The sequence below is a fragment of the Lichenostomus cassidix genome, chromosome 20, assembly GCF_008360975.1.
Source record: "Lichenostomus cassidix isolate B80296 chromosome 20, HeHo_3.0, whole genome shotgun sequence".
Taxonomy (NCBI): Eukaryota; Metazoa; Chordata; class Aves; order Passeriformes; family Meliphagidae; genus Lichenostomus; species Lichenostomus cassidix.
Window position 1 is genome coordinate 13,567,502 of NC_139500.1, and position 16,723 is coordinate 13,584,224.

Below are 16,723 nucleotides of genomic sequence, written 5' to 3' on the forward strand. Positions count from 1 at the left end.
GGGACTCCACCTCTGCCCTGGGCAGAGTCCTGTGCCAGGACCTGACAACTCCTTTCATGAAGAAATTTTCCCCAGTATCCAACCGGAACCTCCCCTGGTGCAACTTGAGGCCATTTCCTCTGTTCCTGTCCCTTGTTCCCTGGGAGCAGAGCCCGACTCCCCCCCTGGCTGTCCCTTCCTGTCAGGAGTTGTGCAGAGCCACAGGGTCCCCCTGAGCCTTCTTTTCTCCAGGCTGAGACTCCCCAAGCTCTCTCAGGTGGTCCTGGTTCTCCAGCCCCTTCCCCAGCTCCGCTCTCTTCTCTGGATACACTCCAGCCCCTCACTGTCTTTCTTGCCATGAGGATGGGAGATGCCTCACCAAGATAGTCACTGCCCTGGTCCTGCTGCCACACCATGGCTGGTACAGGCCAGGTGCCCTTGGCCTCTTGCACACCTGGGCACACCTGGCTTATGTTCAGCTGCTGTCACCAACACTCCCGAGGCCTTTCTCACCAGGCAGCTTTCCAGCCACTCTTCAGGGTCTCCATCCTCTCTGCCAGAGTGTGGCTTCTCTGTGTCCCTGCACAAGCACAGTTGATGCGGGTATGGGAGCACAGCCTCAGCAGCCCCTCTTTTCTGGGCTCCTGCTCCCCCTTGGGCTCCACCCTGCTCCATGCTTGGCATCACTGCTCCTGTTGCTGCTCAGGTTGATTGGGAAGTTTTGGAGAATGAGGACAAAGTCCACAAAACTGGAAGGTCTTCACAGGCAAGGTCCATGTACCAATAAACCAGGGGAAGAGAGGGGATGCGCTTCAGTTTGTGGAAAACACCACTTTGTGGGGAGCAGAAAAGCTTGAGATCAGGGTCACCATTTACAGGGACATGGACCTTGGGAAAGGAGAACTGCAAGATCCTACAGCAGAGAAGGCGCCTTGAATGGAGCGAGGGGCTCCTTGGTCCCCTGAGCAGTGCTGGACTGGGGAGCAGCTCTGCAGTCAGAGTGCTGAGCCAGGTTGTGGCCAGGGAAGGCAGCCCATAGGGCAAGGAAGTGATTGTTCCCCTTGGCACTTGGGGATCTGGAATGTTATCACCTAGTTTCCACCTCCCACCCACCTACAAGATGTTGATAATACAGACGAGACACAAGAGAGGGCCACCAGGACGGCCTGGGGCTAGAACACCTGGCCAAAAGGAGATATTGAGGGAGATGGGCTTCACCACCCTTTCATGCTCTGGAGAAGATGGAGCCAGGCTCTTATGAAGGTGGGTGCTGGGAGAGAGGGACATCACCAGGATAAATGGAAGGCGAGGAGGTTCTGACTAAACAGAAGAAAATATTCCCTTTGGGATGCAATGGCAGGATCATTCTCTTTGGAGAATTTCAAGCATTGGAGAACAAAACCCTGTACAATGTGGTCTGAATTCAGTATTTGCCCTGCTCTGAGCAGGGTGTTGGACTGGACCTCCTGACCTCCATCCATCCCAAATAAACCTAGGCTTTGTCTCCAGCTGCCAAATTTGGTTTTCCCATGAGAAGGTTTATCAAAGCTATGAAAGCTCACTCCCAACTATTTTTTTCATTCCCAATATCTAATCTAACATTTCCTTGGAGTGCTTTTCCCAGCAGCTGGAGGGTCACAGGTGTAACACCAGGAGTACTCCTTGGCTTGGCTCTGCTAGAGGAGCAGGCACAGCCACTGGGCTGAGCAAGCCCCATCCCACCCCTGCCCAAAGCTGCTCGTGGCTGTGTCTCCTCTCATCTTGGGTATCTCCAAGGATGAAGACTCCCCAGCCTCTCAACCGGCTCCTGTGGCCAACCACCCTTGCAGTGAAAAAGCATTTTATATTTAAGTGAAATTTCTTTTTTCTTACTTCAATTTGTGCCTCTCACTCTGTTCCTGTGCTAAGAATGTTCCAGTTCTGTCTTCTGTACTCCCCCCATTAGGAGTCCACATACAGGGCAGGATCTCCCTGAACCTTCTTCAGGCTGGGCAGTCCCAGCTGTCTGCCTCATCTCCAAGCCTTAAATCACTATGGAGGCATCTCTGCCTCTCATGGGTGCAGAGAACATCTCGCACAGTGCTTGGAGAAACAGCTGATGCTGCAGAGATTGGCTGATCTGGGATTTCTCAGAGCAATCAACATCTGCTTCAGCTTTGTCATCATCTGCTGAGCTGTAGGGTTTGGTAATGGGGAAGGGGAAAAAAATCCTCTCCAACCCTTCAGCCTGTGCCAACCCCTCTCCTGTCCTTGCTTCAAAGAGGACATTTTTCTGTTACTTGTCTCTTACACCATTGACTTTTAAAAGCTTCTTTTTAAAACTAAACCATTTTGCAGACAGATTTGCTTGCAGGCTTTAAAGGAGTACTCACAAAATAGATTTTAAATATATATATTTTTTTTATTTCTTGTGATTTTTCTTTATATTAGATTTTTTTTTCAGTCAAGAGACAGCATTACAACCTAAAACCAAAACCAGGTTACACACACACAAGCACACTACACAACATATCCCAGTCATGTCCTTCAGTCTGTCGACACATGGCAAATGTTAACACAATGTCCTACGAAGAGGAGACACCCTTCCCTATGAACCCTGCTCACACCAACTGAACATACAACACAGAAAAAGGACGGATTTTGTTAGCTTCGAGTTTCAGACGAGCTCTCAGTCCCACAGCATAGGTGATGTAGAAAACATGGGGCTGGTTGTTCCCTCTTCTCCAAGATCCCCAAGTGGTGGCTGTGTCCTGTGTAAGGCATCCAGCAGAGCCCAGTGTGGGAGCTGCTCTGCCCCGGGCTGCCCACGGGCACAGGGCGGGAGGGCACGGGAACATTCTCCAGCGCATTTTAGGGCTTAAGGCAACCTTTTCCAACCATCTGTCCTGGCGCTCATCCTTCCTGTTGCACCTGCTCCTGCTCCTGCTCCTGCTCCTGCTCGCTCTCCAGACACAGCCCGGTGAGCAACTGGGGCTTAGGCTGAGCTTTGCAAAGCTGCCTAAGAGATTTAGTATATCCAAAAAAAACACCCCAAAGTAATCTTAATGCTTTTTGGGGCATTCATTCTATTGGGCTTCTCTGAAAAACTCCATGGTAACTTTGAAAAAAACACAGAAACACAGAAATATTGAAAACTGACTCCCTGGTCACCTCTTGCATAGGACTTGTAACTGCAGTTCAGTGATTTATTCAAGTTCTGTAATTGTGTTTTAAAAAGATGCCAAACCATGAAAAAGGGTGAAGGCACATGTACAGTCAGTCCAGCACGGGGGTGGGCAATGCATGGGCATGAGTTTTACAAGCAGATACCTGGGTGGATACATACAGATAGAATATTGCAGAGCTCGGTGGCTCTGTACAAGTACAGTTCTCATACAAGAGGAAATTTCACTGGTTTACTGCTATGCCTTGTGCTGCTCCCTCATCCCCAGACTTCCTGAAGCATGAAGCTGAAGGTAAGATTTCAGTGAGACCTGGGCACAGCTGCTCATAGCTTCCCCAGCGAGGATACATGAGATGAATGTGAAAAGCAGAGGAACTTGGGGCTGCCCTGTGCAACCCATTTTTAAGCTACACTTAGAATTTACTGGACTGTTTTCCCCTCCATTTGCAGAGAAAAAATCTTCTCCCCCACATGTAATTAAATAGGGTCAGAGTGAAAGCAGAGTGAAAGGCAGAAGGATTTCTAGGTTTAGCTGCAACAGTCAAAGCTTTGCAGCCCATTTTGTGCCCTGGAGCATGAGGCAGCATCCCTGTATAAAATATGGGGTTGGAAAAGCAACCCACTTGCCAGCCCAGGAGGTGTCAGCTCAGAATGAGTGTCAGGGGACACACCTGGGTGTCACCACTCTGCACAGAAGAACTGAAAAGATGATCACACTTAAAACCACCTCTGCTATGAAACAGAGCTGCTCATTCTCATAATCCTCATTCCTCTGAGGCAAGAGTTATGGATTTAGTTAATGACAAATGTTTTCAAGAAGCAGAAAGAAAGGCAGATGGAGGATGGATGGCCTGGAACAGGGAGACCTCCCGCCCAACCATGTCAGGCTGTCCAGAGCCCGCAGCTAGGGAGTGCTCTGAGATCCTGGAGGCGAGCGAGGAGAAGGTGGCATCTCCAACAGGTTTGGGGACACCTCTCACCAAAGGAGGCACTCTTTAGGCAGGCAGAGCCTCTCCCACTGTTGCATCCAGCTCCTACAGCCACATTCAGGCGACCTGTGGCAGCCACTCCAGTGACAGGAATAGGATGAGGACAGAGCCCATGAGGATGACAGGAGATTATTGACTTTGTATGGAGCAGATCTGAGAGATGGAAAGATGTCTCCCATCTTGAAGAAGACAAGCCCTGAGGGCATCAGCCCCTTTTAAGGCCTGTTCCTGTCTCCAGTGGGTCTGACCATGGCAGTCCACTGGGAGGGAGGGGCTGCCAGTGCCATGGGTGTCCTTCCTCAGGTTCCAGTCCCTGCCAGCAGCTGTGCTGAGGAGGTCCCTGGACAGTTAAGCAGTGGAGAAGGGCCTGGGGGGAAGCTCTGAGAAGCCAAGGGGATGCTGGGGTGCTGGTGCATCCCTCCTGCCACCAGCAGCTGTTTCTGAGTGCGTGCAGCAAAGGAGGAGCAGCAAAATGGAGGCACATCAGAATCATCATTGGGAGTGGTGGCAGCTGACAATCCCCAGTGGCTTGAGAGTCCCCGTGGCACCAGCTGGGCATGGATGGCCTCTTGTTTTAACCTGGACACTCAGGGAACACTCGAGGACTGCCACCAGCCATTCCCAGGGCAGTGGGGCTCAGTGGCGCCTTCTGGCAGATGCTGAGAACCATTTCTCTTGACTTGAGATGACTTATGTCTTCTTACTGTTTCCTAATTATTAGATGTTTGATCTTTGGGGACTCATATGTTTTTCAGTAAATTCACATGAAGTTTAATTTTACTTTATGCAGGGCAATGGAATTGATACTGATCAGAGGGGCAACTGCAAAGCTCTGGGACTCAAGAGCCTAGAACCTCACTGGAGTATTCCTTCCTCCTTTTTTTCTTACTGGTGTGGTAAGACATCTAAGTGGGTGTTTTGCTCCCCAGTAGGGCTGGATAGAAGAAGAAAAGTATCAGTATAATGTAAATGTAAAATTATTGATTAGAAACACACCTAAAGAGAGAAGATTCCCACAGCAATGATCTTTGGGATGAGCTATGCATTTATGACATCCACAGGGAGAAGGAAACGCAGACTCCCATGGAAAGAATCGTTTTCATTTCAGACCAAGCTTTGCAGCAGAGTTTCTTAGAAAGCGCATTTGTGAGTGCAAGTTTCAGAGCAACAGGTGAGGAGGACTTTTGCCCCTACTCCCCTGGCAGCCCCCAGCCTTGCAGTGCCAATTGAGAGCCAGAATTCAGTGTGAGGACTTTGTCGTGGCTGCCGGTGAGGGGTCCTGAGTGTGCCGTGGCCACAGCCTGGCAGTAAGCACAGCCCTGGGGGCCTGGGGGCACTAGGGGGGTCCTGGTGCATCCCAAGAGGTGGCACTTCTTCAGCAGGGCTGCCCTCCTGGCCCTGTCACACTTCAGGGGCTGATCCCTCATGCCAGGATGGGGCAGCTGGAGCAGAACAAGGCAATGAGATGCAAATCTTGCTTGAAGAAGATTCCAGCACCACGGGGGCTACAGTGGTGGAAAGATCCTTCCCTCCATAAGGGGTCTGCTGTCTCCACAAGCTCCAGACATCACTGACAGCACTGCCCCAGGCTGTCCCAGTGCCCCCAAGCCTGCGATTCCACTATGGGGCTGGGATGCTGATGCTGGGCTGGAGCCAGCTCAGGTGTCTGAGCCCAGCACTGCCACACTGCCCAGCAAGGTTGCCATTTACTGAATAGGGATTTGCCCAGGTTTCTCCACTGGGAGTTCTTCTCTTTCTTATGCTTTCATTGCAAGAAATACAAAAATTCTTTTCAGTTACCTGCATCACCATTTCTCCAGGTGATTATTCTGATGGCTTCCCCATCCTGGTTGTCTCCTGATCCCAGTGATGTGGTGGGTCAGGCCATAACACACAGCTCTGCTGCACCTCCCAAACCCTCGGATGCTCAGTGCTGAAAATCTGTATCTGCTTGTTCACAAGCAAGTCCAAAAAGGGACCAGCTGCATTCTAGCAGCTGTAAAGGTGAATTTTCAGGGCACAAACAAATGAAGAGCGGCTGCAGCCCAGGAATGATCCCACCGTGAATGGCCACAACTTTTCCACACAGGAGTGTCAGAGCACCCTGCAGCTTCTCTCACCACCATGTGCTGCCACAGGCCACCTCCCTGCAGCATCCCAGAACCAAACCCTACATTGCAGCAGAGAACCTGGGAAAAAGACATTTTTAAAGACCCCACCATATTGGTTTGTCCATGCTGTAGTTTCCCCCTACACAAGTACAGAAAAGAAAGCGAAATTCATCTCACCTGTCCCAGCAGGACCAGCCCAAGAGCTCCCTGCAAACCAGCACCTTCCCACTGAGAGCACCACACAGTGAATCACAAACACTGGGTGCAAAACCAAACCCTGACAACCTCCTACAAAATTCAACCCACACCCCAAAACAAGCTACTGAATACCCACACTGGGCTGTGAAATATCTACACATGCACACCTGTGCACACACAGGAAGTTCTCAGTTTTTAAGCACCTTTCATTTGTTTTAAGATTCAAAGAGAAAAAGAACATCAGTGAAAAATAGTTTTCTTGCTCTGGCAGCACTGGGCAGGAGGCTCAGGACCAGGCCAGGCCTTGTGCTTGCTGCTGGGCAGGAGCAGAGCATTGCAGGGCTTCTGCAAAATACAGGTTGGACACACCTTTGCCACAGCACAGGGAGGACGGGTCACACTGGGGGTGACAGTCGCCTTGCAGAGGTTGGCAGGCGAGTGTTACATGTTAATACATGGCAAGAATGCAAACAAACAGAGAGGGGCTGCAGGAGAAGCTAATTTGCTGTGGTTTGTGCACTCTGCTGAACGGCCAGAGACTCAGGCTCTGGATTAACCTCTTCATGAAAACATTATTAATAATTTATTAATCCTTTATAAACATACTCTGAATATAAAGTGTGATGATAGTTCTGCTTCATGTCCTGTGCTGGCTGGGCACAGTGTCATGAAAGACACCTCAGACTGGCACAGAAACAAGAAAGGGAAAGAAAACAGTTTAAATTTGCTTCTGAAAACCAGGATGGAGGAATAACATTGCCTGTTCAAAATGGGCACTGGGGGCTGCGTGCTGGTGACAGTGCCAGGCTGAGCCAAGGCCCCCAGGAACTTGGCCAAGGGCTTCTGGCTCACAGCAGATAAGTGGGATGCACGGGAGAATTTCCATAAGGGATTTCTCCTGAGGTACCATTTCCAGCAGTCAGGCAGGCACAGGAGAGCCTGGCAGGTAAAACATGGCAGGATCTGCCCCGAGGCCCCCCCCAGCCGATTCTTCTGGGAGCTACCGAGGGGGCAATGGGGTGGCAGCCGGGCTCTGATTTCTGGAGTGCTCTGGAGGGACTGGCAGCAACTCGGATGCACAGGAGGAGAATTTGCAGTGGAGGGGCTGGGGGCTGGACAGTTCTTGGCTTCTCCACTTCTTGGTAGGTATTGGGGCTGAAAAGAAAATGCTTCCTCTAATGCTGCTGCCCAGTGTCCACAGAGCAGCTCATCCAGTGACATGGGAAGAGCGGGATGGGAAGGCAGCACCTCATCAGACATCTGGGAGCTCAGGCTCAGCCCCTGTCTGTCGTCACAAGCACCTGTGCCAGTGTCTCTGCACATGCCCTGCTCCCAGCGCATCCCAGGCATCATTGCAGGGGGAAAAAAGGCATTTTTTTCTGACGTCCAGGAAGCCAAAGGATGTAAACGCTCCCCTGAAGTCAGGAGATGTCATTCTCTTCGCCAAGAAGACACCAGGGATGGGACAGGGTGATCTGCAGTGTGGTCTGAGGCTCGGCGAGGGACAGAGGTTGTGGTGAGGCCCAAGGAGGACAGGGAGATGCTGAGGGCAGGGAGTTCCCCAGCTCTGTGCTTTTGGGAATGCCCAGGCAGCGCAGTGAAGGGGAAATGCTGCAGGTGAGCAGCAGTATCCGACTACTGCAGTCCAGGCGCCCTGGCCCAGAGCTGGGGGCTATTGCTCCTAAGAAGGTCCATTTTGGTTTTAATCTCATTAAAAGAATTAATAACTATCAGCTGTCTGATGCTGGGTTCACCACAATTCCTTCAGCTGAACCCCCAAGCTGATGTTAAGGGATTGCAACACGGTGAGTGGAAGAATCTCCTGTGAAATCAGAATTTTCTAGGAGGTTGTAAGGGTATTTCTTGTCTCAGAGGGTGAAAATCCAGACTGTGAGCCAGCCATGAGCAGGCCTCTTTCCCAGGGCACAGGGTGCAAAACCAGTTTCTAAAAGGAGGGACCGGAGGGGCGGGGTTCAGCAAATTTCTGCTGTATTTGGAGCCATCACAGCTGGTGCTGGAGCCAGTGAAAAGTCTGGACCATGTTCTTCCAAATGCAGGAGTCCATCACAGAGAGGGGAGAGATTTGCATTAAAAATTAGCATTGCCTATCAGTGAAATTTGGCCCTTCATGGGAAAGGATGCAATTTTTAGTGGGGAAAGAAGATGCTTCCATTACAGCTCCTGTAACAGCAATCCTCTTGTTCAAGCCTTCCCCATCCTGACCCGTTGCAGTGGCTTCCAGATCCATCTTTGTCCTCACTTTAGCCTCTTCCCTCCGGCCTTCTCTTCAGCATCCTTTCACCACCACCATCGACGTGCTTTGGCCACCTTGGGGAAGCTGTGCAGATCCCTGCCTCCTCTCCCCTTCCAGGGGCTGACACCAGACAGACAATGTTCCTTGGCTTAACAGTGCCCCTTCTGAGTACAAAGGTACAGAAAGAAATATATACACACACATATACAGGTGTATCCACAGGGATACAGGTGTGGCTGGGACAGGTGACTGGCTCCAGGAGGAAGGGGCTCACTCAGATGGGACCACCAGCCACAGCGATGCCACCCAAGGCTGGCCACCCCTCCTGGCACGGCAGCCAAGGGCTCTGGCATGGCGCTGGGACAGTACTTTGATTCCTGAGATTCCTTTAAAGGTTGATTTTAAAAAAAACCACCATGAGGCATCAGGAGCCACTTGGCTGACCCAGCCACAGAGATTCCACCAGCGCTTTTGACCAAGAGCCCCTTCAGGACTGGCAGTGGGGGGTTATCTTATCATGGTAAAAATGTAGCTAAGAAATCAAGGAAGGAAGAAGAATATTTGCTGGTTTTGCAGGGCGGAAGCATTATTTAGTGTCATTGATGAGATTTTCCTAAAAATCCCAAATCTTGTGGCTTCATTGCTCTTGTCACTCCTGCTCAGTGTCTCTGTGACATCCCAGCCAGGCTGTACATGAAGTGTCGATGTAAGGAAAGGCACTGATGTCACAGGCTTATCAGCACAAACAGGTTTCACAGGGAACAGGTGGATTTTGGGAACAGGTGATTTCACTGGGAATAGTGATTTCCCACGTGAAGGCTGGCGAGGTTGTCGAGGAGGGGTGGCGTGGCCCTCCATGCCGGTGGCTCCAGGGGTTGTGGCCCAGACAGCATCGAGGACGAATGGTGAGGGGCGCGGTGAGGGCGGCGGGCGGAAGATGAGGAGTGCAGGCCAGGCGTGTGGGCGCGGGGTGTGGAGTGAAGCCGCCGCCGTGTCCCCGGTGTCCGTGGGGGCCGCGCTCCCGGAGCCGGGGCCTGCCGGGGGAGCCCCTGGGCGGGGGAGCGAGGTCAGTAGTTGCAGTGGCGCTGGCAGGGCTGGTGGACGAAGGCCCCGGGGAGCTGCTTGGCGCGGCGGGGTGGGCGCTGCCGGGCCCGGTTCTGCCGCTGCAGAGCCTTCTGGCCCAGGCGGTGCCGCTCCGCCAGCTGCTTGGCCCGCTGCGCCCGCTGCGCCTGGCCCGCCTTGTCCAGCGCCGCTGCCTTCACCGCCAGCGCCCGGCCGTGGTGCGCCACGGGCCGCTCCGGCCGAGGCTCCGGCACGTCCCTGTGGAGATAGCGGGGTCAGCGGGACAGCACTGCCCTCGTCCCCCGGCAGGGAGGCCACCGCAGTCACCAACCCCCGCTCTGCACTCCCTGCCCCGGGACGGCCCTGCTGCCCCAACAGCCTGCCGAGGGGAGGGATGCTCCTGCAAGGAAGGCTCTGGGATACACGGATAAACCCAGACACTGCCAGGAACGGGGTGTTTCCACAGACCTCCACTATGGCTAAGTCCCTTGAGCCAGTCTGTCTCCATCCCACGGTGACCCCTTTGGCTAGTCTCAGGTTCCCTTTAGCCCTTCTCTGCCCCCCTCCAGCACTGAAGAGCTCCTGAAGTTCTGGAGATCAAGCTGTGGCCCTTAGGCAGATTCTGGAAAGAGAGAAGTCCTGAAGGAATGGTGTCACCTAGACAGGAATGGTGTTCACTAGCCAAGACTGGTGTCACTTAACCAGGAATGGTGTTCTCTAGCCAAGAATGGCATCCCCTAACTAGGAGTGCTGTCCTCTAACTAAGAATGCTGTCCCCTAACCAGGAACAGTGTCTCCTGGTCTGGGCCAAAGCTCACCCCAAATTGTTACTCCTCCCCTGCCCCAATGAGGGGTTCCAGAGGGAGGTCTCAGAGGGCTGGGACTGGGGGGACAGCAGGGACCTCATGGCACCACAGCAGCCAGGGCTCATCTGGCAGCGGCCTGGCTCAGCATGTGCACGCTCCAGGCTTTTTCTGGGCTGCTTGGCAGTGGAGGGCAGCCCTGGTGGGAGGCCAGAGCTTCAGGATGTGCCCCCAGGAATGGGTGTGGAGGGCTCCAGCCCACAGGCCTGGCAGGACAGAGGGGCCATGTGGGGCATTTCTGTTTAATTTCCCTACTGCTAAGCTGAGGTTTGGGGCACGGAAAACCTGGTGGTATCCCCCACTGCCCACAGGTGTGGGATACCCCTGTGCTGGGCCAGTCTGGGGCCAGAAAGGGGGGACTGTGAGGGGGCTGCAGCATTCTCCTGCCTGGGGGACCCAGGGGTCTTCAGGGGACCACTGTGCCCAAAAGCCATCCTGTCCCCTTGGGTTTGCTTTGCTTGGGCCATACCTATGCAAAATCCCAGTGTAAGCCCTGCCTGACAAATCCCCCTCCACCCCTCAGAGGTGGGAGGGTGACAGGTGGCATCAGCAGGAGTGGCACTGGTGGCCGTGCCAGAAAACTCTGCTGAGGGCAGGAGAGAGGGACACAGCCCTCTCCCACCACAGCCTAATGCCAAGCTCATGTCCTGCACCAGTGGCCACCCAAATATGCTACTGAGACCCCTTAGCAGAGGATTTTGGGACACGTGGGCTGCCAGCCATGCACGGTGCTGGCTGGGGCACCCTGCCAGACGTGCAGGCTGGATGTCCTCCACTGCCCCGCTATGTCCCTGGGTGAAACACTCCTGGGTGCGGGTGGGCTTTGGGATGGCAGGACCGACCATCCACCCTGGTCGCCCAGTGGATGCTGGGGCTGCCAGCCCACCAAACAGCCTCAAAGTGCACTCACGCTGCAGCATCGTCCTCGGGGCCCTCCCCATCCACCTCGAGGGTGCTGGTGACGTAGACAGACATGCTGGGGTGCTCGATGAGCAGGTCCTCCATGGGGCTGCTCCCCACGCCATCGGGTCCGGGCTCCTCTGCAGTAAAACAGGGGGGAGGGGTGACAAACCAACTCTCGTCCATCAAGCAGGGACCGGCCGGAGCCGGGGAAGCGGCCGGTGGCGGTGGCGGACTGGGGGCTGTCGGGCGCGGTCGCACCGAGCGCCCGGTACCGCCAGCACCCGGGCGCCGGGCGGGGCCGGGGCGGGCACGGCTGCCTGGGGCGGGGGTGCAGAGCCATGCGGGGCGCAGCGGGGAAACACACACATACCATGTACAGTGGGGAGGGAGGGGGAGAGAAAGGGGCATCGTTAGTGCAGAGACACCCACCGCCACCACACCGCCACACGCGGGCCCGGCACCGCGCGCCGGCCAGAACCCCCCGCTCCGGGGACCCGGCTTGGCACGGAAAAGGGTCTGCTTAGACAAGATGAACTAAAAAGTGGGGAGACCAGCAGGGTTTACTGCAGCAATGGTTTTTTCCTTCTCAAAAGAAGTTCAGCCAGTGAGAAACGCTGCTTCCCTTGTTCTGATGGCACCTGAGCCGGGCCGCGCCGAGCCGTGCCGGCGAAATGCCGACACGCCTGTGCTCACAAACACCACCCAGCACTGCGCAAACATGGAAACCAAGCACACACAGAGCAGAAAAACAGTCCACACCTTTTCTCTGGAAGAAATCATGGGAATAAATTCTTCAGCAAAGGTTTTCACTGTGCCTTCAACTTCAGCCTGTTAGGGGCCAAATTTTGAGCGGCTGATCCAGAAGATGACTCCCCTCCAGACTTCCATACCTTCCCCTCCTCATTTCTACCTGGCAACAGCACTTGGGCCGGTGCTTTTCTGAGCTGTCTGTGCTTGGAATTACTGGTGGTGTAATGAGAAGGGAGCCTGCACCTAATGTTGGGATGCCCATACCCATTTCCACACTCATCAGCGGGATTTGAGGGAACTGGTGTCTGTGAGGGGGAGAGGCAGTGCAGTATCTATATAAACATGTGACCCTGCAACTGGGTGAGGGAGCAAGAGGAAGCACAGTTGAATCTTCTTGCATGGAGAAATGCAGAGCATGGAGCTGGGTATTCCTGCCTTGGTGCATCCCCAGCTCCTCCTGCAGCTGATGCCCCAGCCCAGGGTTCGGGACAGGCCACATTTGGCCTTGCAAATACGAGAACATCTTTCTCCAGGTCAGAGGATATCAATCTATTAATAGTTGTTGACATGCTGGGCTAGAGATTTTTTGTCAGCCTGGAAACAGCCACTGAGCCTGGCTGGAGTGTCTCTGGTCCAGCAGCACTCCCACAACAGGAGTCTGTGGACACGGGGAGCAGGGGGCTACCCTGTCCCCATCCTTTGCCAAGGTGGGTTTTAGTGTCACAAGCAATATTTTGGGATCTTCAAGCACCTTGGTGATGTAGCCACATCATGAAAAATGCTCTTTTTTCCCTCCCTAGGTGCTGAGCAGAGCCAGGCTGAGCAAAGGGGTGAGAGTGGCATCTAAAACATTTTGGGAAGGTCTGAGTAATTTGGGTGCATTTTGCGACATGGGGGCAATGACCTGGGCTGACAGGGGCTGAATCCAGAGGCTCCCTAGGCTGTCCCTCTGCTGCTGGCAGGGAGCCAGGCTGGGAGCTGCTGCTGGCCACCATGGCTCCCAAGGCAAGGATGGGGCTGGAGTCTCCAGGTTTGGTTCTTGGATTTCTTGGTGTAACTCAAGCCCCAGAAATAGAGCTGAAAGAATCCAGTCCCCCACTGTTTAGGGATTGCTGTGGGAACAGACTGCAGCTGAACTAGCAGTGGGGTGGCATTCACAGGCAGACACTGCTGGAAGCCAGCGCTGCATCGAGAGCCAAGGCACTTCATCAGAAAAACATGGGACTGTTTTGTGCCCTGTGTCAAGCTCTGGTCCCCTCTGAGCCAGCTGCAGTCTTGACCCAGGGATCAGGGCACAGCCCAGCATTTCTCTGGCTGGGGAAGCTCCTGGCTCCTCCTGACATGCTTTAGGCCTGCTGCAGCTGCTGCCAGCTGGCCCCAACACGTGGCGGCTGCATGCCTGCTGCTCCAGGGACCTCCTTGTAACAGCCCCCTGCCATGGCACTGCTGTGATCCTCCCCGGACAGTCACCTGAATGCCCAGAGGACAGGGACTCTTCCACAGCTGCCCATGCCCACACCACCCATCACCTCCAGCAGCCCTTCCCAGTGCTCCCACCAGGCACTGGGCTGGCCCTGTCCCCCCACCCCAGGCTTGTCCCTGCTCTGTTTCCCTCTCCAGGTCACTGCATGTGGGAAAAAACCCTAATGGATAACTTAAATCACAAAAACAAGCACGGGGAACAGGCAGGGAACATCTGCTCAGAGACCTGCTGCCTGCAAGAGGGAGGACAAAAACCTCCTCCTAAACCTGCAGGATACATCTGTGGTCCCCTAGGCTGGGGCATCACAGCTACCCAGGGCTGCCAAAGCAGAGCACAGCCATGGGGAGCTCCTGCACAGGCAGGAGGGTTTGTCTCCAATCGCTGCTGGATTTGCAAGGAAAAGGTCATAAAAACATCATTGCAATCGGCTGAGTCATCAATCTGCAACAGAAACCCCAAAGTCTGAACAGAGCTGAAGATCTGCACAGGAGGAATTCAATCTGCCTGGTTGCTGTCAAACAGGGCTCTGGATTGCTCTGGGAATGGAGAGCCTTGTAGGCTCTCTAGGGACAGGGACCTGGTGCCAAACATCCCTTCTGCTTGGCATGGGCACTGGGAATAATTTGGGAAGATAACGCCTATGGAGTTGAGATTTCCTCCCCTCAAATGACCCAAGCATAGCTAGGTCGCTGGTGGCACATCTCCAGCTGTGACAGGCACTGCCACCTGCCCTCACATGGGGATAATGCCAGTGCCCCAGCAGTGCCCTGGGACTGGGGTCTCCCAGGGGAGCAGTCTCCTGGTTTGCTTTCAGCAGGAGCAGGGCAGGGAGCAGCTGAGCCTGACTCTTCCTGGAAAGTGCTGTCCAGGGCAGAGCTCAGCTGAGGCCATAGCAGTGCCACAGCCGGTGGCAGAGCCCTCCAGGGCCTGGGTCCCCCACCCCACTGACCCCACAGCAAAACTCCAGGTGATCTCCCTGGCTGGTGCGTTGCCAGGGTCCCCTCCTGGCATGGAGGAGCCCAGATGCTGCTGGACAGGAGCAACCCCAGCTGGAGATGCTGCCTCCCACACTGGCAGAAAGTTAAGAACCATCTCTGGGAGAGGAAAGGGAAAAAGGAGGAGCAAGTCAGGGGCTGCTGCAGTGATCACGGGGCTGGGCACCATGTGCAGGACAAGGGGACCAGGGGAGGAAAAATGAAGGGCAGAGTTGATCCCATGTGGTGTAAGCTCATCTGCTGACATCTCAAGGGGTTTACCCAGCTCTGGAGAAACAAGGTGCAGCAGAGGCCGTGGAAAGCCAGTTCTGCTGCTTTCCTCACCTGCAAGATCAATTATGAGCCAGCCATCCTCCTCCTCCTCTTCCTCGACAAAGGGTTTGGATTCCTCCAGGCCCTCTGGTGTGTTGCTGTCACTGAAGAAGAGGCTGGTGAGACGCTGAAACATGATGGGGAGAGGTCCAGCAGGTTGAACAGGGAGGTAGAGCTACTGCTGGGCACCAGCTTCCAGGCACGGACACAGGAGAGATGGGCAGGGAGGAGAAAAACAGCCCTTGAGGTCTCGGTGACAGTGATGCTTGGCTGCCAGAGAAATCAGAGCTAAGTGGTGTGTAGTGCAGTTGTGAGGTCCTTCACTTGGCTTCAGTGCAAAGGCCTGTAAAAGGAAGAGAAAAAGGAAAAGCACATTAAAACAGGCTGGTAATGTGGCCCTCCTGCATTTCCAGGGCTCAGATAGGCTCAAGGGGACAGCAAAAAGATGGCTCTGGCACTGATCTGTGCCATGGGCTGTCCCAGCTGGTGGCATCAGGTGTCGTGTCTGAAAGCAGCAGTGAAGGGCTGGGTGCCTGTGCCCTGCACTTTCATCAAGCCCCACATTGTGTCCCAGTCCTCATAGGTAGGGTATCCCAGGAGATCCATCCCTTGTAGGTGGGGGACACTGACTTAGGGACACTGTCCCTAAGTCAGGCAAACATGCAGAGTCCCTCGCAGAAGGCAGGGCGAAGACAGCATTGTCTCAGAATCCCAGACTGGTTTGGGTTGGAAGGGACCTTAAAGCCCATCTCATTCCACCTCCTGCTGTGGGCAGGGACAACTTCCACTATCCCAAGTTGCTCCAAGCTCCATTCAACCTGGCCTTGAACACTTCCAGGGATCCAGGGACAGCTACAGCTTCTCTGGGCACCCTGTGCCAGGACCTCCCTGCCCTCACAGGGAAGAATTACTTCCCAGTATCCTATCTAACCCTGCCCTCTGGCAGTGGGAAACCATTCCTCCTTAACCTGTCACTCCAGGCCCTTGTCCCAAGTCCCTCTCCAGCTCTCCTGGAGCCCTTTTAGGCACTGGAAAGTGCTCTGAGGTCTCCCCAGAGTCTCCTCTCCTCCAGACTGAATATCTCCTGCTCTCCCAGCCTGGCTGCAGAGCAGAGGTCTTCCAGCCCTTGGAGCATCTTCATCGTCTCTTCTGAACTCACTCCAACAGCTCTACATCCTTAGGTTGGGTCCCCAGAGCTGGAGGCAGCTGTGCAAGTGGGGTCTCACCTGAGTGGGCAGAGGGGCAGAATCCTCCCCCATCTGCTGCCCACGCTGGGAGATGAGCCCAGGATGCTGTTGGCTCTCTGGGCTGCCAGCACACACTGTTTTTCACATCCAGCCTCTCATCTCAGCCCTTGGTGGGTCTCTGCTTCATCTCTGGTCAGCTCATCACTGTTTTACCCCTGGGGAAGCAGATTCCCCCCAGCATGGGGGGAAGTCAACACTCATTAATTTCATCCATGACTGCCAAGCTCCTGGATGGGAGCATGGGAATGGCAGCCAAAAGGTGCAGAGTGTTATTTGTGTGTCTTTTGGGCCAGAGACATTAAAAGGGCATTATAAGGGCATAAAATGCCATCAGAAGCTCAGTGCAACGAGCTGGGTGCTGCCATGATTGGCACACTGATGTGGGTGCATTTAAAGGGTAAATTCCCAGGTCAT

The 16,723-nt window shown here is 54.3% G+C and overlaps 1 protein-coding gene across 3 annotated transcripts in view; it reads right to left on the reverse strand.

Annotated features, from left to right (window-relative positions):
* Positions 1 to 2,359: 2,359 nt before the first annotated feature.
* The window catches only part of TP53INP2 (tumor protein p53 inducible nuclear protein 2), a 51,403-nt gene continuing 37,039 nt past the window's right edge, over positions 2,360 to 16,723 (reverse strand). For 2 of the 3 annotated variants that reach the window (XM_085079477.1, XM_085079475.1), the window contains 3 exons: positions 15,075 to 15,405; positions 11,530 to 11,839; positions 2,360 to 10,014 (listed from right to left, as the gene is read on the reverse strand). In XM_085079477.1, the coding sequence (XP_084935603.1) occupies positions 9,762 to 10,014; positions 11,530 to 11,839; positions 15,075 to 15,198 (687 nt within the window). In that variant the 5' untranslated portion in view covers positions 15,199 to 15,405 and the 3' untranslated portion in view covers positions 2,360 to 9,761. The remainder of the gene's footprint in view (positions 10,015 to 11,529; positions 11,840 to 15,074; positions 15,406 to 16,723) is intronic. The other variant, XM_085079478.1, reaches the window with a different exon arrangement.